At 45.3% G+C, this 26,946-nt stretch overlaps 1 protein-coding gene across 12 annotated transcripts in view; it reads right to left on the bottom strand.

Moving 5' to 3' along the window:
• Positions 1 to 26,946, bottom strand: part of PXK (PX domain containing serine/threonine kinase like) — a 65,143-nt gene that overhangs the window by 16,774 nt on the left and 21,423 nt on the right. For 11 of the 12 annotated variants that reach the window (XM_077324957.1, XM_077324958.1, XM_077324952.1 and 8 more), the window contains exons 3-14: positions 26,508 to 26,555; positions 18,660 to 18,846; positions 14,684 to 14,761; positions 13,261 to 13,334; positions 12,404 to 12,478; positions 8,343 to 8,447; positions 7,770 to 7,871; positions 6,732 to 6,893; positions 4,948 to 5,065; positions 3,309 to 3,387; positions 2,736 to 2,784; positions 1,389 to 1,466 (exon numbers count right to left, since the gene is read on the bottom strand). In XM_077324957.1, coding sequence (XP_077181072.1) covers positions 1,389 to 1,466; positions 2,736 to 2,784; positions 3,309 to 3,387; positions 4,948 to 5,065; positions 6,732 to 6,893; positions 7,770 to 7,871; positions 8,343 to 8,447; positions 12,404 to 12,478; positions 13,261 to 13,334; positions 14,684 to 14,761; positions 18,660 to 18,846; positions 26,508 to 26,555 — 1,155 coding nt within the window. Of the gene's footprint in view, positions 1 to 1,388; positions 1,467 to 2,735; positions 2,785 to 3,308; positions 3,388 to 4,947; positions 5,066 to 6,731; positions 6,894 to 7,769; positions 7,872 to 8,342; positions 8,448 to 12,403; positions 12,479 to 13,260; positions 13,335 to 14,683; positions 14,762 to 18,659; positions 18,847 to 20,963; positions 20,983 to 26,507; positions 26,556 to 26,946 lie in introns of those variants that run through there. The other variant, XM_077324963.1, reaches the window with a different exon arrangement.

Below are 26,946 nucleotides of genomic sequence, written 5' to 3'. Positions count from 1 at the left end.
CAGCAAAGCAATAGCTCAGCAGTTCCCTAAAAAGTAACCGAATGTAATGTGGAGAAGGAATGCTTTCCTTACCTCAAAGCCCATCACCATGAGCAGGAAAGCGAGGACACAGAGGCTAAGGCAGGGCTATTCAAACTGCAGCCCTCCAGATGTCCATGGACTATAATTCCCATGAGCCCCTGCCCGCATTCGCAGGCAGGGGCTCATGGTAACTGTAGTCTATGGACATCTGGAGGGCCGCAGTTTGACTACCCCTGGGCTAAGAGGACAAAAAAAAAAGGGGGGGGGGAGGAAATACAAAGTCTTTGACTCTTTCTGTCATTGACTTTTGTCTAACCAAAAAAAAAAATTGGTTGGACAGAGCCACAGCCTTGTCTGCCACTGGTCCTCAGAAAAGGAAGCCCTTGGGGGTGTTTGAAAGGCTGGAGAGAGAGCTGCTCCTTTCCTCCTGGGCAGCAAGCAAGGCAGGGCAGACTGGCAAGGTAAGATGGCCAGGAGCAAGTCAGGCTGAGTCTCCCCTGTGGTGCTACAGCCCATCACTCCTGAGGCCATGCATCTCAGATTTGCCCATCGGCACACACAAGGGCTGTCAGTCTATTTGTTACCTGTATACTGCCACTAAAGAAGAAGAGCTAGACTTTTATACCCCGCTTTTCACTACCCGAAAGAGTCTCAAATCAGCTTAAACTCACCGTCCCTTCCTTTCCCCACAACAGAAACCCTGTCAGGGAGGTGGGGCTGAGAGAGCTCTGAGAGAACTGCTCTTCAAGACCAGCTCTAAGGGAGCTGTGACAGGCCCAAGATCACTCAGCTGTCTGCATGCGGAGGAATGGGGAAGCAAAGTTGGTTTCCCAGATTAGAGACCACTGCCCTTAACCACTACACCAAGCTGGGTCTCAAGTGAAGCTAGCATTATACTCCAGGTGGCAGCACTAGCCAGCTCTAAACAGAACAGTCTCTACTGAGCTAGCTGAGTTACAGGGGTTTTGCCCTGATTGCTTCTATCTCCCCGTGGCCCTCTAGGGCAGTGGCCTGCAGGGAACTAAGTGGCCAATCCGACCCTGGCAGAAAATCCTGCCATTGAGGACTCCAATTTCTGACCTGGACAAGCCCTCAAAAGGAAACAGCAGAACACATGGTCTTCAAGCAAAGCCTCTCCGTCAGAGATTTAGCAAGCCGGCCAATAGGTCTCACTGCCAGAAAGTAAAAGCTCACTCCTAGATCCTACTACCAACCCCCGATGGAGAAGAAGGCAAAGAAGAGTATGTATTCTGTCCCCAAAAACAAATAATGACTTTCAGTTGTTAGCGGGCCTGCTTCTTAATTAACGTAGCTCTCTGAATTTGACTGAAGGATGATCCACAAAAATGGGCAAGTTCAAGAGTTACCAGTTTCTGTTCTTCTACTAGTCTCTTCTCTATGCATTCTTTGGCAGTCTTCAACGCCTCTTTTAATTTGGAGGGAATCTGGCAAGGGAGAGGAAAAAGGTTTCCTAGTAAGGCCATAGAACTGAACAGCCTCAACAGACATTCATACACCCCATGATCCCTTTTCCTGCAAACATACACACACACACACACACACACACACACACACCAGTTAAGGTAAGCAGTACCATTCAATTATTCTTGCTGCCTAGGCAGGTATACAAGGAATGGAGACTAAAAGGAACAAAGCAGGAAGAGCAAAGTGAAGAAACAAAGGAAAGGTTTCATTCATTGCAAACTGAACAACAGGTAGAATCCATGGAGGTTCATGAAAGGTATGGATTTGGGTAAAGGAAAGGAGTCAGCTGGGTGCCACCATTTCAGATAAAGGAAGTTGCTGGGAATAAGCAGAACAAACAGAGCATGGGAGCATGGTGAAGAGGTCAAAGGGGCAAGAGGACATCGACTGTCAGAAAGAAGAAGAAGAAAAAGAAGAGTTGGTTCTTATATGCCGCTTTTCCCTACCCGAAGGAGGCTCAAAGCGGCTTACAGTCGCCTTCCCATTCCTCTCCCCACAACAGACACCCTGTGGGGTGGGTGAGGCTGAGAGAGCCCTGATATCACTGCCAGGTCAGAACAGCTTTATCAGTGCCGTGGCGAGCCCAAGGTCACCCAGCTAGTTGCATGTGGGGGAGCGCAGATTCAAACCTGGCATGCCAGATTAGAAGTCCGCTCTCCTAACCACTACACCAAACTGGCTCTCAGAAAGAAAGGCCAATGAAAGAAAAATGGCAGTAATTTAGGAAAGGGAGGGAGAAAATCAAGACAATATTTGAGGGGCAGGAGGGGGGGGCGGGGAGAGGATGCAGGAAGACTTATCAGTGGCCAGCTGAGACAAGATTTAAGAAGAGAGGATACACCAAAATGGGAGGAGAAAAAATTAGGTGAAAGCATGATGAATGCTCTCCGCTCTATATCCAGCCTTGAGATGGTAGCAGAAAATTCAAGAGGCAACACAGAAAAGTGAAGCTAGCATCAGATGGAGCCACCTGTTCAAAGACTTCAGTAGAACATTGGCTTTGCATGCAGAAGGTCCCAGCTTTCATTCCCGGCATCCCCAATTAAAAGACAAGAGATGCCGGGACAGGCTCTGACAGAGACCTTGCAGAATTGCTAAGCAGAGCCCACACTACTGAGCTAGACAGCTGACTTGGCATAAGACAAGATTATATGTTCCACTCTCACAGGGTAAGGACTGAACAAACACACAGTAGGCAGCGGCTGGTGACCCGTATTATTCGACTGTACCTTAAACTGTGTTTTTTCCGAATTCGTTAGGAGAACATCACTGAATAACCTGAAGGAAGGAAGAGGGGGCATATTTTTACCCAAACTTGACAGCAAGCATTACTGTTCCTAATCCACTTTGCTGTATCCCACACAGCAAGTGGTTCTCTTGGAATTTAATTTCAGTTTGCACCAGAAATCTCTGAAGTCAAGCGGGGAGCTGTAGTCGCTCTTGCCTTGTGTCTGATGAGTTATTAACCTCAAGATAAAACCCCCAAATTTCAGCCGCTGTAGCTTGTTTTCTATGTAAACTTTTTTAGCCTCATGATACGGGTTAACTATATGCATCTGATTTATGCTGGACCATCTTTCTTGATTTCGTTTTGAGGATACCATGAAAGGTAGCTTTGAGTTTGCATTTCTGGCCTTGTGATGCTACCTCTCTCTACAAGGCTGGGGCTCAAACAACCAGTCAAAGTCTGACTGGTACAAGAGAAGGTTCCAACACTGGATTCTGTGCCACTTAGAGCCCATTTTTACTTTGGTCTGCAGCCTGAATATGGGGAAGACTTAGCTCTACCAGTGAGGACTTACGGCATTTGTAGGAGCCGAGAGACGGTTGGCATGCCATTCTTCATGGCTTCGGGGGAAAGAATGGATTCCAGTACAGTCACTAAAGGAAAGGTGGAAAGCAAGGAAAAAATAAGGAACGCCAAGGGAACGAACACAAAACTTCAGGCTTCTTTTCATGATTGCATTAAAAACCTGGGAGCAATTCAAGGAGGACGCTTTCCCGAGAAACCTTAAATGACTGGCACCTGCAAAGTTTTTTAAACAAAAAAAAATCTCTTCCTCTCCCCACAACAGACACCCTGCGAGGTAGGTGAGGATGAGAGAGCTCTGAGAGAACTGTGACTGGCCCAAGGTCACCCAACTGACTGCATGTGGAGGAGGAGTGGGGAAGCAAACTCAGTTCTCCAGATTAGAGGTCGCCACTCTTAACACTGCTACCCTCGGCTGGCTCTCAGCTGGTTCTCTAACCGGGCAAAAGAGAAAGGAGAACATATAGGGAGCAACTTTGAGTATTGCCCAGAAACTGGTTGAAAATCCTAATCCTTTCTCTGTAAGGATCACTGTCCATCAGCAGGAGTACTTCTTTTGCACAGAACCACCAGGAAATATCTCTCTGCAGCTGTAGTTAAAAAAAAATCTTCCTTAACATGCCACTTTTGTTCTTGATTCAAATGGGTAGCCTTGTTGGTCTGAAGTAGCACAATAAAATCAGAGTCCAGTAGCACCTTTAAGACCAACAAAGATTCATTCAAGGCATGAGCTTTCGAGTGAAGAGTGCTTGCACTCAAAAGCTCATGCCCTGAATAAATCTTTGTTGGTCTTAAAGATGCTACTGGACTCTACTTTTGTTCATGGTCATCTCTGCATTGGCGTAGATGGAGCTTCCATCTGCTACTGCAAGATGGGGACTGTTTCACAGAAGAAAACAATAAGCTCTCAAAAAAAAGTGGAATCTCCATAGGATTTATGGTGGGGCTTTCTCCTTTAATCTGTAGGAAAAGCAAATCCTTCTTTTTCTCCTGGTTCAAGGGGAGAACTGGAGGGGGGCTATAAAAGTTGAGCATCTATCCAAATGTCCCATCTGTACCCGCCACAGGGATAAGAGGGCAGAGCGGAGATCCACCTCTGAAGGGGGTGAATGGCAACCTTTTGCCATCATTCCCCCCACTCCCAGGTTATAATATAACACTGCAGCTTGGTAGGGAAAGGGAGGGAAAATGGGGGGCTCTGGGTAACAGGGGGGTCCCTCTCTCTTAGGCACAATGGAGGAAAGAGGACAGGGCTGAAAAGGGAGTAAGCAGCAGCAAGCAATGTAACTATGGTGCGCAGAGGTGCCGTTCTCACTCGGTCCTGTGAAGCTCGCTGCTGCCATTATGTGCCCTTCTCCCCTCCAGATCGTTCTTCTAGCAGGGGTAGTCAAACTGCGGCCCTCCAGATGTCCATGGACTACAATTCCCAGAAGCCCCTGCCAGCATTCGCTGGCAGGGGCTTCTGGGAATTGTAGTTCATGGACATCTGGAGGGCCGCTGTTTGACTATCCCTGTTCTAGAACTGTTCTAGAACTTGCTTTTAGACTTGAAGACAGGATTTAAAAAACTGTCGGGGGAACCTGCAGGGTGTTCAGGTTAAGGTGAAATAGTACTCCGTGCATTTCACTGACCTACGGATGTGGACGGTGCAGGAGGAAAGCCGTCCACCGGAACAGAGTCTGGGGGTCTCCCATAGGTCATTTCATAGAGTAAGTGGCCGAAGCAGTGCACGTCAACAGCTTCTAAAGTCTGCAAAGAAGAGGGAGGGGGGTTTGGAACTATCAGAACCACTCGCCAGGATGTTCTGTGTTATAACATGTGAACCCCTCCTCCGTTTGCATCACCGATGCTCTGTTTCCACGACTTCTATCCACTCGAGTCCCTAAGCCGAAAGACAGAGCATGAATAATTCCTAGCCCACAGATGTAACGGAGAAGATTCACTAGTTCGAAGGATCGGGTTCAGGAGCAGGCGTAAAACAATGCCTACACCGGCTGCGTATGTTGCCAACGTTTCTAGTGACAGCAAACGAGGCAGGCGACAAAAATATAAACGGCCTGGTACAGCTTGTACTCAAAGTCTGCAACTACACCAAACCAGCAGACTTATGACGGCTGGAGCGAGATGCCCAGACAGAACCTCCAGTGCTGCCAAGGGGACAGAGCTCTGATCAGAGGGGAAATCTAGATTTTAACGGCAGCAGAAGATGAATTTATTTAGAACACCTTTATGACACTTCTAGAGGATCCTACTTGAGGAGGCTTAAAAAAAAACAATAAAAATAAGACAAGATAAGAATTAAAATCCAGGATTTAAAAAATCCAAGCCCAGCATAAAAAAAAAACAGATTACAACACACCGCAAAACGTTTAAACCAGGGGTAGCCAAACTGCGGCCCTCCAGATGTCCATGGACTACAATTCCCAGCATTCGCTGGCAGGGGCTTGTGGGAATTGTAGTCCATGGACATCTGGAGGGCCGCAGTTTGACTACCCCTGGTTTAAAACAACAGTTTCCCGACTTTAGTGCTGAAAAATTAACCTCTTAATTAAAAGCCAGGGTGAACAGAAACCTTTTGTCTAAAACAGCAACATAGGAGCCAAGTGAGCCTAAAGGAGGAAGGGCATTCCATAGGAAAGGAGCCACTACTGAAAAAGCCCTGTCTCTAATTGCCACCTGACCTACCTCGGAGGTTGGGGAGACACAGAGAGCAGGGCTTGTGACGCAAATGTTAACTGGGGGGCTGGACAATTTGGGAGTAGGTGGCAGGTGACAAAATCTAGTGATTTTCCTGTTACCACATCAGCACTGATGCACAGTTCTAATAAAAGGTTGGATCTACAGATGGTGTGGATATGTCCCATGATTCCCTCTGTACAGCGGCCATTTCCAACTCTGGGGTCATGTGAAATCATAGCCATGACAAACTAAGAGGAACTGAACTGCCAGGGGAGAGGGGAGGGGAAAAGATCTGGGGCTGTCCGTACTTTCCACCAATGGACTGCTGGATCCTGTTCAGCAGCAGCAGTGCTTCTTCTGAGGACAGGACACCTGGATGTTTCCCAACAAATGAGGAGCAACTGCACTTTTAATAACACAACGTTATGTTTATCAGTGCAGTTCAACTGTGTACTGCCAACCGTAAAACCGCATTTCTGAATTAACATATTGCTCTGAGCTTTCTCCCTGGGAATAATCCCCTCCCAAACTTTTCTTGTTTTGCTACCCTCCATTTCTTCTTCTCTGTCTTCTAAAATGCAGACACTTTTCACAGCAAAAGCCCGAAACGAATAATAAGGCTGAATACCATTGCTCCATTGTTGAGCAATCAAAAGTGTTAAGAAACAATTTGTCTACTGCAACGTAATACATTTATTATCCATCCAAGCTGGCAAAAAAAAGGCCCCCAACTTACGTTAATTTTACGGAACTGTGTAAAATAGGACCGATAGAAGGACGGGAGCCCCAGCAACGAATTCTCCAAGTCCAGCAACCTGCATGTATCCCCCTCCAAGATGACATTGGACGCGTGTAAGTGACCATATGGAAATCCTTTCTCGTGCAAGAACTTTAAGACCTGTGAGACCAAGCAGAGGGGTTTCAGTTTGACTGCGAAAACATATGTAGATGAACATCAATTGCAATGCATGTGCATCCTTCTCCAAAAATGCTTCCCAGCCCTCCCACTGCTAGGGCCTTCACTCAAACGAAAGGTACGAGGCTTGTTTGAGCGGGACCTCATTTCATTGCACTATTTTCCCCTGCGTGGTGCTCTGCCTGTGCAAGTTCTCAGCGACTGGCTGGCATTTCTCTTCCAGACTGACAGTACCTTTCCATTTGGCTCAATGTTACAATCAGCCTGTTAAGGCAATGTTATAATCAACTTGTTAAGTCCAGTCTTAAAAGCTACTTCTGTTCCGTATATTGTTTCATGTATTGTTGATTAGTTCAATGTAAACCGCCCTGAGCCTTCGGGGAAGGCGGTATATAAATCTAAATAAATAAATAAGACGCATCTCTTTTGTCCTAGACAATTTCGGCTGGGCACAGTGCTCAGTACACATCCAATGCCTTTAAGAGTCAATCGGTATACAGAAGGGCTGCTTCACACTTTCTTTCATTCAACAGAGACCTTCCCAAACAGATGCCAAAGAGGGTACTAGTAATAATGGTTATATGGCAGGAAGCTACTTGTTTTCCACCCAGGATATAGTTTGCAGAAGATACGTTCAAGAATGCTTTTACATTCTCTCTTCTCTGTCCATGGATCTTTTCTGGACATTTTTTTTTTTAAGAAACATTCTAACGTCATTTGTTTAGCATGAATGGAAAATAGACAACTGAGCTGTTCCTTGGACAATGTTTTGTGGTAGCTGCTGAGGCAAAATATATCTTCCAAAGGACTGGCCGTCTTTGACCGCAAGCAGATTTTGAACAGCTGAAGGAGCCTTACCTCTAGTATTTGCCTGCCAAATGTTTTAATTTGCTGCAGTTCAAGACCTTGAATTTTCTTCGGGTTGCAGTATTTCTTCAAAAACGGATCTTTTGGTTTTGCCTTTAAAAAATTAATTTCGACAATAATGGTTACTTCCAAGCTAGCCACAAGCCATATAATAAATAAGTAAATATAAATACACTCTGTGATCTTAAACTATTTTGTTGAGCCCAATGTTAATACACAAAGAGCCTCTTGTGGCGCAGAGTGGTAAGGCAGCCATCTGAAAGCTCTGCCCATGAGGCTGGGAGTTCAATCCCAGCAGCCGGATCAAGGTCGACTCAGCCTTCCATCCTTCCGAGGTCGGTAAAATGAGTACCCAGCTTGCTGGGGGGTAACCGGTAAGGACTGGGGAAGGCACTGGCAAACCACCCCGTATTGAATCTGCCATGAAAACGCTGGAGGGCGTCACCCCAAGGGTCAGACATGACCCAGTGCTTGCACAGGGGATACCTTTATCTTTACCTTTAATGTTAATACATATATACTAAAAATAATATGGTATGTCCCAAAGATCATACCTTACACTACCTTATATATCAGGTCTTTTAATGTTCCTTTTTCATTGAACGGTCTAATTACCAGTGCAGAAGACTCACTAGCTGTTGCAAAAGTGACTTTGTAAATATAGGGATGCTGTACAAAAAAAGAGAGAGAGAGAGACATATATATATATTGAATTTTATTTGACAGCACTATCCTATGTGGGTTTACACTCAAGAACTTATATATACAATCAGATATGAACATATCACAGAGGTTTTTAAAGCACTCCTTAATACGAAAAAAATGACTAAGGTTCAAGGGCTCCCACTGTGGTGCTCAAGTGATGAGGTTGTTAACTAAACACTGCAGGTCGAAGTGCGACCTTCCCATTCCAGGAAGGATGCCTATTGAAACAGGCAGTGCTTTACACTTTATTTCCCATTTCTACTCACGCTGCACTTTTTCCCATCAGGGCCATTAACTAACAAGAACCACAGCTAGTTGCTGCCTATTCCCCACACCCTCTCTAAAACTACATATGTAATCCACTGTTTTGCTACAACACCAAAGGCTTCAAGTGGTTTCCCAAAACGCACACAGACTTGAAACACTACAGATTATCAAAGGCTCCCCTGCACCAGCCAATGAGGAAATGTGCAACACCCCCTTGGCCACTTACAGAGGGCCTCCCACCCTTTACAATAGGGGTGGGCCAAAATGTAGTTCTTTGGCCTACAATTCCCATGAGCCCCTGCCAGCGCCATGCTAAGTCTAAGGAGGGGTGAAGGAGGGGTGCATGGCGCTGGCAGGGGCTCATGGGAATTGAAGTCCAAGGACATCTAGAGAGCCACTGTTTGGCCACCCCTCCTCTACAACTTCTTTTATTCTGGTTATGGGTTATCTGTAGGTCAGAACATAACACTCCCCGCCCTTCTTGTTCCTTTTAAAATCTACAGAGAGTCCTGACCATCTCACACCTTGGGTCCTCTCTCTTATTCCTAGAGACATCCTCAGACAGGTCAGCCCAGCCCAGCCCCCTTTATAATCAGTTCTCACTCCCACGGAGCTATTGAGGGTGGAGCTCAAGCACTTTTGCAGTCCCTCGTTGCCACCATTCATTCATATCCTAGAACAGGGGTAGTTAAACTGCGGCCCTCCAGATGTCCATGGACTACAATTCCCATGAGCCCCTGTCAGCATTTGATGGCAGGGGCTCACGGGAATTGTAGTCCATGGACATCTGGAGGGCCGCAGTTTGACTACCCCTGTCCTAGAATCTATGTATGTAGACCAAGATATTAAACCATATGTGTGTGTCTGCTTGCTATACTGTATTTATATTACCATGTTGGGATGTATTTGACAATGTTTACACCTCTTCCCTCCTTAATATTCCATGTGTTTAATCTCCAAACCGTGATTGTGTGCATTTGACATTTGACTGAAATGGCCTATGGCTGATCCATACACTGAAGAAGAATAATGTAGACCAAGATATTAAACCATGTGTGCATGAGTGCATGCGTGTGCTTATTCTTCCCGCAGAGTTAATCAAAACATCCTGCTTCAGATGCAACAATTAAATGGCAGCTTGGAGTGGCTTGTCCAAGAGAGCCAGCTTGGAGTAGTGGTTAGGAGTGAGGACTTCTAATCTGGCAAGCCGGGTTTGATTCCCCGCTCCTCCCTCACATGCAGCCAGCTGGGTGACTTTGGGCTCCCCACAGAACTGATAAAGCTGTTCTGACCAAGCAGTAATCTCAGGGCTCTCTCAGCCTCACCCATCTCACAGGGTGTCTGTTGTGGGGAGAGGATAGGGGACTGTAAGCCGCTTTGAGACTCCTTTGAGTAGAGAAAAGTGGCATATAAGAGCCAACAATTCTTCAGTAATATCAGGGCTCTCTCAGCCTTACCTCTCTCACAGGGTGTCTGTTGTGAGGATAGGAAAGGGAAGGCCGCTTTGAGACTCCTTCGGGTAGAGAAAAGTGGCATATAAGAACCAACTCTTCTTCTTCTTCTTCTTCTTCTTCTTCTTCTTCTTCTTCTTCTTCTTCTTCTTCTTCTTCTTCTTCTTCTTCCCCTTGGCAGTTCCAAATGTGATGAATGACAGGCACTCATGAACATTGAGAGCATCTTTTGGCGTGCAGATGGCAGCACACTTGTACACATCGGGAGCCACTGATGCTGTGTGGGCCACAGAGGATTAGGGACAGCGACTGCAGAAGTGCAGCTGAGCAATGGCCCCCAATGGCTCTAAACAGCTGAGATCAACAGGGCTGAGGCACAGCCCCTTGGGTTCAGAAGCTTTGATTTAATCAGGCTCATAAACCATCAGTCTAGCATGAGGACTTTAAACGACTGCCTCCCTCCATTAGCAGTATGATTTATTTGCCTTCTCACATAATCTACAAAGCCATTGGGGACTGAGTCAATCAAGCAGCATTTTCCCTTCAGTTACTGTAATTATGGGAATTCCGATTTATCTTGTTACAGGGAGAAAGGAGATAACAGCTCCGCTACGATACATTTGGCTCCGGTACAACCCTGGGCAACCCAGTTGTTGTTTTTCGGGTCTGCTGACTGTGGGACAATAAGCCAAACATCAGCCTCTTTATAAGTTCAGAGGCCACATGACAAATCAACACTGCAAAAAATACTGCCCCATGATGGCAAACCAATCACATGGGGAGGTTTACAGTATCCAAACAAGTCAGATACAAACAGAAAGCAGGGTTTGGTCTGCTTGTGTAGGAAGGATTCTTTTTAGTTCAAGGATGATCGATCCCCAGCTGACATTTTTACTATAGAAAATTAAAAGCCATTCAATTGTGACAAGTATGGAATATCACTGTTTATGCTCATTTTAAAAAGTCAACTCTTTAAAATTACATTGCACACAAATTGAAGATGAGTTGGTTTTTATTCTAAGAACACTAAAAGCCTAATTGCCTTCCGTTCCCCTCCCCACAACAGGCAGGATAGTTCCTGTCCCAGAAAATTTCCAAAGTCTCAGACTCTGCCTTTTGATTGAAGACAGGGGAAAACAGTAGAAGGAGGAGATAGGATTTTGACTCCAGAGCAGTGGGCTGGAAAACATCATCCTTTGCTGGGGGATGGTGGTGCCTTAGCATCTAGTTTCTGGGAAAACCTGGCTGCTTACTGCTCTCTACATCCATAAATTCTCAACCTTATAAATGAACAGGCCCAGCAAGTCTGAATGGCACCAGTAAACACTGTCTATCTTCTTTTCTGAGCCACCTTGGGAGTAAATTAAATACTGTTCTTTTTCCATTCTCCCCCTTATGGGTGCTGAACTTATTGCATTTGGGTCACCTGGGATAAGTCTGTCAGGTGGAGGGTTGGGGTAGAGACCACACTAGTCAAGCCTCACATCTGTTTAAACATCGTTAACGATCCCAACCTGCAGAGCAGGTAGCAATACCTAAAATCATAGAATTCCATAACAGTGACTGTGCAAGTCAAAACTTTAAATGCCAGATTCCAGCTGCCTCAAGCCTCTAAAGCAGGAATTACCAACCAGGGTTCCGGGGAATCCTGGGATTGCATGAGAGCTCCCCAGGGGTTATATAGCCTTTCCCAGAAGTTCGGAGGCCACTGACACCCCTGAAGCCCAGTTCACGTAATTGCCCTACAGGCCTAGCCTCTTTCTCCACAACAGAAATGGTAAATAATCAATTGATTGGCTGGATCCTGCATCTTACTTCCATGCCCACTTCTCTGAAGGGGCATTTCACCACTTCCAGGAACCCTTGAAGCCTGAAAAATATTTGAGGGGTTCCTCCATGGTCAAAAGCGTGAAAAGGGCTGCTCTAAAGGAATGGACCAATGTTTTAAAAACCTTCCACAAGATGTTCATTTTGAACTAGTCACGACAGAGAAGGAGGTCTACAGCTGCAAGGGAGCCCTTCCATAACCTTCGATAACCTCACTGAGTTCACATTCATTTGAGCCCTGCTCAATGAATGTCTGTGAAGCTAATCTTTGAAACCGAAAGAGGAAAATCTGAAAAGGAGCTTTTATGTGCTCTGATTTGGGGCTGGTGAAACGGTATTGGCGTTGGGGGAGGGTTAGTGTAACGGAATACTCACGGAACACGAAGAAAGAAATTTCACGGCACACTGGAGATCTTTGTCTGAAAGATATTTGTCGGGGCCAAGGTCGGCCTGAAAAGACAAGTTATTGATTTGATTATAAGCTATGAGAGGGGAGACACTGCTGACGTGACCAGAAATCAGCTTCTGAGAGGCCCAAAACATACCTCTGTCAGAGACTTCCTCCAAGACTTATTACCTTTATCACTCCCTCTTCTCAAGCAGAAGTGACATAATACCTGACTGACTTCCCAGTTTGACAGTGCTCAGGGATCAATAGGCTATTACCAGGGGTAGTCAAACTGCGATCTCCAGATGCCCATGGACTACAATTCCCATTAGCCCCTACCATCAAATGCTGGCAGGGGCTCATGGGAATTGTAGTCCATGGACATCTGGAGGGCCGCAGTTTGACTACCCCTAGGCTATACTATTTGCATGCACTGGTTATATCTTACAGATTGTTCTGCTGGTGGAAGCTGATCTTTCCCCCACCTTCCCCTTCTCCCAGGAGCCTCCTGTGGTGTCTGAAAACACACTGCCAGGGACCAGGGAATCACCACAGACAAAACCATAAGAGGTAGAGAGAGGGGAGAATCAGCTGGGATCATCCTTCCATCAGCAGAACACTGGTAGGAGCCATCTCCTTGGGTGTGGTGGGAGTTATCTGCCTTCCGTCTGCTCTTCTTTACTAGTTTATGACAAGAAATTCCCATAGCGTCAGAATAACAGGCCGAGCTTACAAAAAGTGACTGTGGATGGATGAATAGGCACCAACACACTCAAGAAAACATGGCTAAACCATGATTAGGGTTTTTTAAAGGATACAACCCCCCCCCCCCCTTTGAACTTACCCAGCTCAAAGCTAGCCGCTCCTTTGGTTGATTCTTAATCTTCATTAAGAAATATTTCTTACGTATTCTCCAACCTAGAAAGAAGGCAAACACCCCAAGAGTTTGTACTGTACTGCTCAGGAAACCATGCCACATTTTTTTTTGTTTTCTACACAGGACAGGCTCAAATAATCAGGCCACCAAGGGTGTGCTATCTCCTCTAAATTCCCCTTGCAGCAACTTGCTATTTCATTTCAATGCAATTCAGCCCCATTGTGTGTTTGGACATGGTTTCGTCACCCTGCTCCCTCTAATGAATAAGAAGAGGATTTTCTTCCCCTCTTTCTTAAAGTCAAGATTTTGATGCTTCTATTATAAATTAAAACATCATCTTCTATCACATCTTCGTTCCACCCTTCCTCCAAGGGGTTCAGGGGGGACATATGTGATTCTCCTCTCCTTCATTTTATGCTCACAACAACCCTGTGACATAGATTAGGCCCAAGCCTGCCAAGTGAGTACAGGAGGGAACTCAGGAATCCCTGGTCACACCCTGCCACTCTAACCACATAAGCTGTCATCCCCTCATCCCTCTGAGGAGTGTAGTATATATTCACCTTCTACATTTTATCCTCACAACAACCCTGTGAGGTTGAGCTGAGAGCACGTGACTGACCCAAATTCACCTAGCAAGCTTCATAGTTGGGTGGAGATTTTAAACTGAGTGGGTCTACCCAGTCCTAGCCTGACACTCAGATCAGCACACCAGACTGCCCGTGGTCACAACCCACTCGTGGGTCTGCCGAAGTTAGAAGAACCAAAGTTCAACCCTTGATATTTCTACTTACAAGCACCTCCAGCTAGAAATCTGGAAAAGATCTTTGCCAAAGGTTCTGAAAGGCTGGTGTCAGTTCAGAACTGGATGATCAGTATTTTCCTCAAATGACTAAAGGAGGGGTTTTTTTTTCTTACTACCAAATGTAAATATTGCTTTCATTGATAAAACGTGGCATAAATCATACTTCTGTGGTTTATGGCAGTGGTTCCCAACCTTTTTATCACCGGGGACCGGTCAACACTTGACAATTTTACTGAGGCCCGGGGGGGGGGGGTAGTCTTTTGCAGAGGGACATTGCCGCTGCTTGAGCCATTGATCCACTTGCTTTCCTGCTGGCGCCCCTGACTTCCTGCCGATCGCTGGGGGGCGCTGCCAGCAGCAGCTGCACAGTGCCACGCCAAGGGGGAATCGCTGGAGAGCACCAAAGGTGAGCCGGCGGCAGAGTGGCAGGGCAGCCCCAGAGGCAGGAGTTGGGGAGGAGGATGAGGAGGAGCCACGGCCCGGTACCAACTGATCCACGGACCGGTCTCGGTCTCCGGACCGGGGGTTGGGGACCACTGGTTTATGGTACAGCCTCCCAGATATAAAACCAGGTAAAATTCTTACCTATATCCTTTAATGGCTCTACTACTTCCCACTTTGGCTCTGACCGAAAGAACATCGAAACATGCTGTAAGGCAATTTCTACAAGAGAAAATTTGGGGGAGCTTTTGTTAGTTAGACCAGCAGTAATAATTACACTTCATATGTAAGATGACATCACAAGATATTTCTTTCCAATCCAGAAATGTAGGATATTATAAAGTACATATATTGCTTGAAATGAATCACAAGAACAAATTGAGGTTTGCCACTAACAAGACATATATATACAAAGGAACCAAACACACAAGATGAACTCTAACGTGCTATCAAAAGAGCAACTTAGGGTAAAGGTAAAGGTATCCCCTGTGCAAGCACCAAGTCATGTCTGACCCTTGGGGTGACGCCCTCTAGCGTTTTCTTGGCAGACTCAATACAGGGTAGTTTGCCAGTGCCTTCCCCAGTCATTACCGTTTACCCCCCAGCAAGCTGGGTACTCATTTTACCGACCTCGGAAGGATGGAAGGCTGAGTCAACCTTGAGCCGGCTGCTGGGATTGAACTCCCAGCCTCATGGGCAAAGCTGTCAGACGGCTGCCTTACCACTCTGCGCCACAAGAGGCTCTTAAAGAGCACCTTGGGAAAAGGCTATTTCCTTTCCCCCGCAAATTGGCCCACCGGTAAACTAATGAGCCATGCCAGTCTCACAGTTCTTGTGGTTGACCTGACAGCCTTTGGTCAAGCTATCTGCAGTGGTGGGTGAGGGACAATGACAGGACTAAGACCTCTATGCATCTGAAGATGGCTGGGATGGGTTGTTCAGTGCTCTAGTACAGAGGTAGTCAACCTGTGGTCCTCCAGATGTCCATGGACTACAATTCCCATGAGCCCCTGCCAGCGTTTGCTGGCAGGGGCTCATGGGAATTGTAGTCCATGGGCATCTGGAAGACCACAGGTTGACTACCCCTGCTCTAGTGGTTAGAGTGTCAGACAAGGACCTGGGAGACCTAGGTTCAAATCCCCACTCGGCCATGTAAGTTTGCTAGGTGACCTCGGGTCAGTCACGTGCTCTTAGCTTCACCCACCTCACATGACTGTTCCGACAATAAAATGGAGGCAAGGCAAATGAAGTAAGCCCCCTTGTGTTCCCATCAGGGAGAAAGGCATGGTGTAAAAGAGGTAGATTAATATATACAATTTAACCCAGGCTTTCTCAACTAGGGTTTCATGAAACCCTGAGGTTTGCTGACAGCCCTGGATGGGTTTCCTGAACAAGTGGGAGCTATTTTTTAAAATATATGTTTAAAATTTCTTAAGCATTTATTGGGCGATATGACCATATATGGTCATGTCAACCTGCAACCCCCCTCCCCCCAAAAATGCCAATGATGGGCGTGGAGGGGGTGGGAAGGGGAGGGGCTCTGGGTAGGTAAGTACACAGCTATGCTTCCCAACCCTATTCTGCATGATCACGCCACTTCTGGCATTTCCTGAAACCTGAAGAACATTTCAGGGGTTTCTCAATGGCATAAAGGTTGAGAAAGGCTGTTTTAACCCATTGAAATAAGAGTCAAGTGTGCTGTAGTTTTGAATTCAACTCACCCTCACCAAAGAGCCAGTTTGGTGTAGTGGTTAGGAGCACAGACTTCTAATCTGGAGAGCCGTGTTCGATTCTGCGCTCCCCCACATGCAGCCAGCTGGGTGACCTTGGGCTAGCTATGGCACTGTTAAAGCTGTTCTGACCGAGCAATTATATCAGGGCTCTCTCTGCCTCAACTACCTCACAGGGTGTCTGTTGTGGGGAGAGGAAAGGGAAGGTGACTGTAAGACACTTTGAGACTCCTTCGGGTAGAGAAAAGCGGCATTTAAGAACCAACTCTTCTTCTTCAGTAATATCAGGGCTTCCTCAGCCTCACCTCCCTCACAGGGTGTCTGTTCGGGGGAGAGGAAAGGGAAGGCGAATGTAAGCCGCTTTGAGACTCCTTCAGGTAGAGAAAAAGCGGCATATAAGAACCAACTCTTCTTCTTCTTCTTCAAAGATTTTCTCTTTGTCAGCGGCCTGGTTGTTATTATTATCAACAACTGCTAGCTTCTGCTTATTCCCTTTCCTTTAACATGTGCACAAACACATGAAATTTGGCTGTGAGCCTAACGTAGCCTTTGTTCTGGGGGGGGGGGGGGAGAGAGTTAGAACTATTCCATGAATCAACATTGGAAGTTGCCTCACAGTAGGCAGAGAGAAGTCTGGAAATTCAAACCCTGGCCACGACATTCTTTTCTCACGTCATCCCGCTGCGTTCAGGTGTTTCATCTCCACAGATGAAAGCAGGCACACGGCAGGAGATGAGACCTTGAACCACGAAACGTTCAAACACATCAGCTTAACAAGGAAAACAGCAGCCGATTCCCAGCGGCTGGCGGGTCTGATACAGAACCAACAACTTTTCGGCTCATTAGGTTCGATTTCAGATACACAGAAGGGCTTCTTCTTTAGATTTTTTAGAAAATATTCTTCCAGATTAGAAGAGCGGGAGGGGAAGGGGCTGAGCGAGCCTGTCTAATTAATCGGGAAATGCAAGGAGTTACGGGTGCCTGGAGCTTATAAGCTCCCACAGAAGGCGGGAGTGAAACGAGGCATATTATCTCAGGAAATGGATATGGGGCTTGTGATATAAGAACACTTCACTTGGTTGAGCAAATCTTTAAAGGAACAGAACACCCCCAACCAAGTGCCTCAATGAAAGAAAAGAAGTTCAGATTACTGTAAAACAGCTATTGCTGGCAGTTCCTGAGCCCCATTGCCGTCTCTGCTATGTTAAGAGCCAAGCAAAGTCTCTGAATTTTGAGTTCTCTCCAGCTGTACAAACGTATTGGCGGCATTCGTTTGCACTCTGTACGATGCCAGAATTTGGACAACAGGTACCACGGGCTTCTCCACTTAATTTTGTTCCACACAGCAGCAGTTAGACATCTGCTTTAGCACAAAGGCTGCACTGAGAACCATCAGAGTAGAAATTACAACAGGTTAATTTAATAGACAGTCTTGAGAGTGAAAAGGTTTTGTATTTAAAAAAAATTAAAACACCAATCTCCAATTTTTCCACGTGGCTCAAGGTGCTTCACAAGTCACAATAAAAACAAAATTTAAAATGTCCAAAATAAACCCACTCCACCAAAAAGAGGCCTGCAGTCTATATCCCATGAACAGCCGTAGTGAATTAAATGGTTTTCAATTTTTAAAATTTATTTATTAGATTTTATACCCCGCTTTGGACTACCCAAAGGAGTCTCAAAGCAGCTTACAATCGCCTTCCCTTCCTCTCCCCACAACAAACACCCTGTGAGGCAGGTGAGGCTGAGAAAGCTCTGATAGAACTGCTCTGTGAGAACACTAACAGAACTGTGAGTAGCCCAAGGTCACCCAGTTGGCTACATGTTGAGGTACCAGGGAATCAAGCCTGACTCTTCGGATTAGAAGCTTATCCTTTCAACTGGCTCAAGGTCAGTACTGTTTGTTCAGACTGGCCACAGCTCTCTAGGGTCTCCAGAAGAATCCTTCTGTGTTTTGTTTTGAATCCTGTTTTAAATCATCATCGTTTTCATGTACTTTTAAAGAAAGTCATTACAGACTGAGTCATGTCCCCATTTCCAAGTTAACTCCTCTTCCACACTCAGAAATTGGCAGTACCATTTTTGCCTACTTCAGTCCAAAGCAACTAACGGGCTGCTGGACTGTGCACGCTATGAGAGCAATTTCAGCCACCCTGGACCCCTTTGTCCCCACCATTTTGGCAGAGTCTGCACAGAATTAAGTCAGAAGCCATTTAAGCACATGAAGTCCTCTCTTTACAACTCCCCCTCAAGATAATGAAATAAAGTCAAGCTGTTCCTCCATTCCAAGGTCAAGCATCAAGGTCACCCCACCCACCCCGCCCACCCCCGTCAATAGTCTGTTTTGTCTTCAAGGACAATAAAGGAATTTTTCAAAGCCTTCTACTCACCAACGTAGTTTACAGAGTAGCTGTTTGGATCCAAAAATTTCTTCACCAGTTCACAGTTGGACAGTATGTGATTGGAAGTTATCACATTGAGATAATTCTGGAGTCCCTTCTGCCTTTCAGCTATGAATTCACGATCCATATTTCCAATCAATTTTTTGGGAGGAAGAGGTAGACTAAGGGCAGAAATCTTTAAAAAAAATCAGATATGGTCCAGTGTTAATCATCAACACAGCACGTGTGAATTTCAAACTATTTTTTTTTAATGTGGGTAAAAATCACTTTGCAAGGGTGACAATCCATGACTGAGTCCAAGGTACAATTTGGGGAGGGGGATTACCAATTTCCTCCCTCTCACTATTTTATTTATTTTTAAAGTTTCTATACCACCCCTCATGATGAAGTTGTCGCAGGGTGGTGCACAACACATTGGTATAAAATCAGAAGGCATAAACATTCAATAAAGACGCAATTAAAACGCCGAACAATATAAAACAGTTTAATAGGACTGGTCCCATAGAAGGGTGAGGAGGAATGGAAGGAAAAGGTCAGGGAGGCCCAGATCAGATGAACCAACTGGTCTTATAGGCCCTCCAGAACTCTGGCCCTGGGGCCAAGCGGGGTCTTTTGCCTAGTGTGATTCAAGTGGGTCTGAAGCAGCAGAACAAATTTTGAGTCCAGTGGCATCTTTAAGACCAACAAAGTCTTATTCAAGGTATGAGCTGTTGTGTGCACAAACATTTCCTCAGATACAATGGAATTGTGCATACCCACCACAGCTCACGCTTTGAATAAAACTTTGGTGGCCTTAAAGATGCCACTGGACTCAAAAATTGCTCTTTGCCCAGCATTAGTTACTCAAAAACACACTAGACTGGAAATTCTTTTTAGCTGCAATGAAAACAAAAGTCACAGATGAATATGAGTTCCTTCATTGGAGTCTTGAGCCCCCGCCCCCGGCACATGGTTCCCCAAAAGTAGAATGGAGGTCAGGCATTTGGGAGAGAAGTACAAAGAAGCAGGTGAGAAAATAGCACTTTGTGGGCAGAAATCCATCTTGTGAGAGGAAGTTATTGCTGGATCCGAGCCATGAATTTGATTCCGTGCCCCAAACACCCCTAGTTAAGTGTCCTTCAGAAAATATCAGACAGTTCTTCCTGAACACACACACACTAAGAAACGTTCTTGACACGCAGGGCTATAAACGCTGTAAGAGAGAAGCTTCCTGCAAAGCAAACTGCATGTGGAGAATGAATTACATTTGCATTAATTACATGGCCATAAACGTGGGTGGTGCCAGTTGTGTCCAATTAGGTCAAAATGACAGACCAGGGATTTTGTTTAGTGTATACTTGAATGACTTGACTGGCAACAGGAAAAGAGATTTGGTTACTGGTACTGAATTTACAGAGTTATATGCAAATATTACTCAGCTTTGTTTACCTCTGTTTTTGCTACCACAAAGGGTATTATTTTGTAAAGAGGTTCATAAAGACAGCCAGTGTGGTGTACTGGTTAAGAACAGCCAACTCTAATATAGAAGACTGGGTTTGATTTGTGGTCACTTCTCCAGCTGAGCGAGTCACAGTTCTATTAGATGTTATCGCAAAGCAGTTCTACCACAGCTCTCTCAGTCCCTCTTGCCTGAAAGGGTGTCTGCTGTTAGGAGAGGTAAGGAAGCTGCTTTGAGACTCCTTTGGGTAGTGAAAAAGTGGGGTATAAAAAACCCAGCTCTTCTCTCTTCTCTTTATTTAATGTCCTAAAGGCAGTTTTGCAGGATAACTACTCCCCGGGTTCTATTTCTACCTTTCTGTTTTTCCTGTTAGGAGCCTCTTGTGGCGCAGAGTGCTAAGGCAGCAGACATGCTGTCTGAAACTTTGACCATGAGGCTGGGAGTTCGATCCTAGCAGTCGGCTCAAGGTTGACTCAGCTCTCCATCCTTCCGGGGTTGGTAAAATGAGTACCCAGCTTGCTGGGGGGTAAACGATAATGACTGGGGAAGGGAATGGCAAACCACCCTGTATTGAGTCTGCCATGAAAACGCTAGAGGGCGTCACCCCAAGGGTCAGACATTACCTGGTGATTGCACAGGGGATACCTTTACTTTTGTATTTTTCCTGTTAGTATTAATCCAGGAACAGGCAGTATACTTAACTACAGCCTGCTGGATAAGCCATCACACCTTGACCAACCAATTGCCCTGGAGGGCCCATCAAGAAGGATAGTAGAGACCCAGGGTGACCCAAAGCTGCCTGCAGGCACTGGAATGGAACCTCCCTTCAGTCACCAAGGCAGGAAATCGCTTACAAAGGATCGTGTCCCACAGACAGAAGAACTGTCAGCCAGCAATCAAAGGTGCACATCTCCCCTTGCCGTCTATAAGAAACAAACACAGGTGTGTATGTCCCACCTAGCAATGCTTATGCCTTTTTAAGAAAGTCTGCTTTATGCTTTCAAAACCTGCCGCTATCATGAACCTTGCTTCAATTGCAGTGGGAGACAACCGTCCATACTTTGCCATATAACTCTTGAAACCTTTCAGGTAATACTTTTACAGTGCTCTAAATCAGGGGTAGTCAACCTGTGGTCCTCCAGATGTTCATGGACTACAATTCCCATAAGCCCCAGCCAGCAAACGCTGGTTCTCAGCCTGGGGGTTGAATGACCCTTTCACAGGGGTCACGGCAGCACAGGCAGCTTGGCTGGGGGGGGGACACGTCATCCACAAAACAGCCTTGCGGGGTAGACCGAGACAGAGCGTTCATCTGTCTGGAGCAGCAGAAAAGAGCAAGATCAGCATGGTGGAACAGAACCCGGGGGGGAAACCCGGGGGGGAAACAATACATATACAATCATGAAAAATGATTCTTCACACCGTTGGTCAGTTCTAATTTAATTTCTGTGAAGGAACACTTGCATAGTTTTATGGTTAGGGGTTACCACAACAGGAGGAACTGTATTAAAGGGTTGTGGTATTAGGAAGGTGGAGAACCGCTGCTCTAAATCCATCCAAAAAGGGCGATACAGAAAGGAAAAGCTGAGTTGTGAGAAAGATCAATGTTAATGGCCACAAATCCCCCCCAAAATGTACTAATGTTCTCCACCATGCCCACCCACCCACTTCAGTGTGAATATTCAGAGCTGCTGAAAACAAACTTTGATATTCATGGGGAAACTTCTGTTGTGGAGAAAGGAAATGGCTCACACCTGATCTTCACTTTGACAAAGAAAAGCAACACAGTCAACGGGAGTGGAAAAAGCCTTCTTGCCTCAGAGCACAATTGACCTAATGTTAGTTCAATGAGTTAACCATGGCCAATTTTATTTTGCTGTTATTGTTATATTGTTATATTGATTTTTGATATTGATTTTGATAGTGTTCTATGTGAATGTTCAAAAATGTTTTATGTAAACCGCCCAGAGCCGTAGGGAAGGGCGGCATAAAAATAAATAAATAAATAAATAAATAAATAAATAAATAAATAAATAAATAAATAAATAAATAAATAAATAAATAAATAAATAAAGAAATAAAGAAAGAAAGAAAGAAAGAAAGAAAGAAAGAAAGAAAGAAAGAAAGAAAGAAAGAAAGAAAGAAAGAAAGAAAGAAAGAAAGAAAGAAAGAAAGAAAGAAAGAAAGCTTGGTCAATCTCAACATAGGCTCTTCCACTCTCCTCCTTATTTAAATAAACTACAAGAAAACAAATCACCATCAATAAACATAGCAAAACTCGGTATTTATAACTCCTCTGAAGGCCTCGCTGCACAAATTGTTACAAGAGGAAGCACCTAAGAGCACAACACAACCACCAAATTATTATTATTATTATTATACTTCGATTTATTGCCTGCCATTCCCAGTGGCTCATGGCAGGTTACATCAGGCCTGTTGCCTCCAGAAACTAACTCCTCAGCTGCCGCCACAAAAAACAAGCTGCTTCTTGTCAAAGATCTAATCAGGACTAAAGTTTCTAACTCCACCAGGCTTCAAGTTCTGTACCCAGTATGGCAAAAAGCCCACATTCCTGCAGCGTCATAAATCAGCTGGCAACAACCAATCCACTCGATAAACTATCCTCTTCCCTAACAGATCTTCACAGGATGTGGCCAGGAAGACACGTGTCCACTTCTCACTCCGGTTTTAGGTTCTACCACCGGGCTGCATCCACACATGGGGGGACACTGCGCGGTGTATCTTGTGTGGACAGAGCAAATGAGTTAATAATTATTTCTAAAACTAGAATGCAATAACAATGCAATATCCAACCGTGAGCGGATGAAGCCGCAGCTTCACTGAATGTACCCAATCTAGGCCTATACGAAATCTTTGGCCAAGGCCCAAGGCAACTCCACCAGTTTTGAAGGAACATGTTGATTCCAGATGGATTCCAGATGAAGCAAGTTTATTGAGGCCAGACTGGACAGGGATCCTGTGGGTTTTTTGGGGGACGGGGCATCATCTGGGCATGAAATTGGGGACACTGTGGGCGGGCAGGTAGTTGTGAATTTCCTGCATTCTGTAGGGAGTTGATGACCCTGGAGGTCCCTTCCAACTCTATGATTCTATGAAATGTCTGGGTTAGAGGATTACTAGCCAGAGTAATAATCCCAGATAACGGAAGGCCATTGAAGTACCAGTCACTCCAAATACTCCAACACAGAGCAGGTTCAACTAAGAGGCCAAGATGTAAGGGGGGGAGGGGTCTGAAAGAATGTTCAAATCCCAAAACAGGGGTCTACATGCCTGGTCCACATATAATCCAAAAGTGAGCACACACATGTACACCTTCCACGTGGTTAATGGGCACTGCCACCAATCGTAAATCATGAGAAGACAGGATCCAAGGAGGGCCACATAGCAAGTGCCTAGATCACACTGGGGCAGTCTGGGTCTCTGTAAGCAGGAGTCCAAGCCACTTCCTTTATGCCCCCCCCTCACAGGAAGTAGGCACCTGAGGGGGCTCAGTAGCTTGATAAAGCCCCTTTCAGACGCCCTCCCATGACTGGGAAAAAAAATGATTTCCCAAAGTTGTTGTTACTTATTATAAATGTTTCCATAGATCATTAAGATGATCATTGAAAATTATACGATGTTTTGAACTGTTATAATTTTTATTGGAAGTTGTATGACGTAACAGACTGTGTAATGTTCCATGTAAAGTTATACAACGTTCAATGTAAACCACCCAGAGCTGCAAAGAATGGGCGGTATAAAAATCCAAATAAATAAATAAGTAAACAAACAAACAAACAAAAATTTTGCTGTATCTGGTGCTGTTTTGTATCACCAGATCAAGTTTCAGAAATATGGGGCTACGGAAGAACAATGGCAAGTCTGTTCCCATGATAAAGTGGGATTTATTCTTTTAAAAAATCCATTATGTCTTTACTTGAAGCCACTTACAACCAGAAAAATACATTTAATGCCCCAATGAAGTTTTCAACCTCCAGCAGGGGAATAAACTGCTTGAAGCCTTGTAGCAGACATTTGGAAACGTAACACCATTCCAGCGGATAACATAGGCTGTCATCGGGACCAATTCCCATGGCCTGATGCGTGTGGAGGAGCTTTAACTGTGTACCCCCATTTTATTATAGAGTTGGAGGTGGTTTTTAAGATTATTACGCGTTATGTGGTTTTATATTGGATATCTGTTTTATGTTATTTGTTGTGAACTGCTGAGAGACAGCTTGCTGGGAGCATACAGATCCAAACACACACACACAAACAAACAAACAAATTAAAAGGTAAAGGTAAAGGTATCCCCTGTGCAAGCACCGGGTCATGACTGACCCTTGGGGTGACGCCCTCAAACAAATAACCCAGTTCTAATACTTAAGGATATGGTGGAGATAGATTAAGCTGCATTTATTAAGCTGCATTTATTTTTTTAATTGAACACTTTGGAAAAGTCAAAGTTTTCAGGGAGTTGCCAAATCATGTAACACTGGGTTGCTGTTTTTGTTGTTGTTGTTTTTTGCGGGGGGGGGGGGAATAATGCGGAGATTTCATTCCTCTAAAGTTTTTCTTTTCCAAAAATGCATTCTCAGGCAATATAGAGGAAACAGGAAGGAAAGTTCATGGCATTTGTAACTACCGCAGAATTGCTTCCTCCGTCACGCTGGGAGATGTTTTTTCTAGAAAACCCAACGCTGAACTCATCAATTTCTCCAAAAAATTGATTTAATATCCCTCTGCCCCATCATACCCTGTTGCCCCAGGGGAACAATTCTGCTGTGTTTATAAATGCTATGCCTGCCTCAAACTGGACCGTACCAGGCTGCCCGATTTCCAGGATGAATGGAGGGGAGGACAGACAATTTCCATAGCACACAAGACTTGACAGCCTTCACTACACGTCCCACCCCAGGTCTTTTGCTAATACAGCCTGAATAAATCACACCATTGCAACATTGCATCATTATTATGCAATTCAGGTAAGGCCTTCTTCCAGAAAGCCCGATGAATCATGCCGTGCTCAACATGACGGGGACATGCAAGTCAGCACAGTTATTGGGAAAGCGGATGCAGGATCCTTGAACTTCAGGGCAACTGAGGAAGTAGCCCAGGAGGCAGCACTTCTAAGATAAACTGTCGGTGGATGACAATACTGAAAAAAATGCCAAGTCTGTTTGCTATTAAAGCACATTAAAATGCCCTACCAGGAATCTGCCTGCCTTTAACATTCTATTGTTCTACGTCTTTAACAGTGTGCATACATGGAGGGATGTACAATATATGTGCATCAGCTTGAAGAAGACAATGGTCGGGGTCAGGGGTAGGCGTATTCGCTGGCAGGGCCTCATGGGAACTATATTCCACAGACATCTGGAGGGCCCCAGTTTGCCCACCCCTGGTCTGGGTGTTTTGAACACATCTTTTTACTATCCGAAGGAGTCTCCAAGTGGCTTACAACTGTCTACCCCCTCTTTTCCTCACAACAGACACATTGTGAGGTAAAGTGGGGGCTGAGAGAGCTCTGAGAGAACTGTGACTGGCCCAAGGTCACCCCAGCCAACTGCATGTGGAGGAGGAATGGGGAATCAGACCCGGTTCTCTAGATTTGAGGCAACTGCTCTTAACCATAACACCATGCTGGCTTCTCAGAGAGAGGCCCCATTCAGAAACAGTTCTTATGTAGTCTGCATCAGACCGAGTATAAGGAGGTTGAAAAGGGCCTGTCAAAATAAATTCTGAAGAAATCTGCAGCGGCTGGGTTTCCTTTTCTCTTTGTGAGCACCAAGCTTTTCTCTAACATACAGCCGCTTCCCTGTATTTTCCCAGCACACGCTAAAAAGAAACAAATGTCTTTGAAAGAGGACAAATAAACAGAAGCTACAGTGTTTAGGAGCGAAACCGCACAAAGAAACATTACCTAGCGACAGAGAAATGCATCACACAATGAAGAGCACTAGAAAGTGGGCTTAGAAGAAAAGCATGGCAAAGTTTGGACTTCCATTTTAAAAGGCCTATATGATTTGGGCTTTTTTGGGGGAGGGGGAGCATTTGAACCGCAAAAAGATGAATCAAGGCATTTGAACAGCAAAAAGATGAATCAAGTTATGCCATCACTTGGCAAGTGTAAACATTTCCCACTTTCCCACATTCATCTTTTCAGCTGCTCTCAGTAAAAGCATATAAAAACAAGGGGTCTTCCCCCCAGAAGCATAACCTGCTCGTTCGGCATTTTGAATTTTCTCAGGGTACTGGGGGAAAGGTGGGCTTACAGATATTTAAAGCAATCAAAAATAAAGACGCGTGCTTTAAAAAAAAATCTTTTTATGGTACTTTATACAGAATATTCAGAATATAATTTGGCATTTTGAGAAGGAAGAAAAAAGACCTCTTACCTGCAAACTATTATTCAGCAAGTCGAAGTCACTATATCTCCTCACAATCTGCAAAAACACAGTATAACGCAGTCAGGTATTGCTGTACGTGAAATCCTTACTCAGGCCAAGTTTCTTGAACAGCATCAGGTAAGGATTCTCCCATCCCACAGGTGTTGCAGGAAGACACTTGGGCTGATCTTGACAGCACAGCAAGGCCCCCAGAGGGGAGGTGGGGAGGAGCCAACAACAATTCACATGCAAAATCCTTCTAAGACAGGGGTAGTCAAACTGCGGCCCTCCAGATGTCCATGGACTACAATTCCCAGGAGCCCCTGCCAGCATTCGCTGGCAGGGGCTCCTGGGAATTGTAGTCCATGGACATCTGGAGGGCCGCAGTTTGACTACCCCTGTTCTAAGAGAACCAAATGCTGCTGTGTTACAGCTGGCCTAGGCCAGT

This window comes from Paroedura picta, chromosome 3 (assembly GCF_049243985.1).
Source record: "Paroedura picta isolate Pp20150507F chromosome 3, Ppicta_v3.0, whole genome shotgun sequence".
Taxonomy (NCBI): Eukaryota; Metazoa; Chordata; class Lepidosauria; order Squamata; family Gekkonidae; genus Paroedura; species Paroedura picta.
This window is presented reverse-complemented; position numbering and strand designations above follow the sequence as displayed.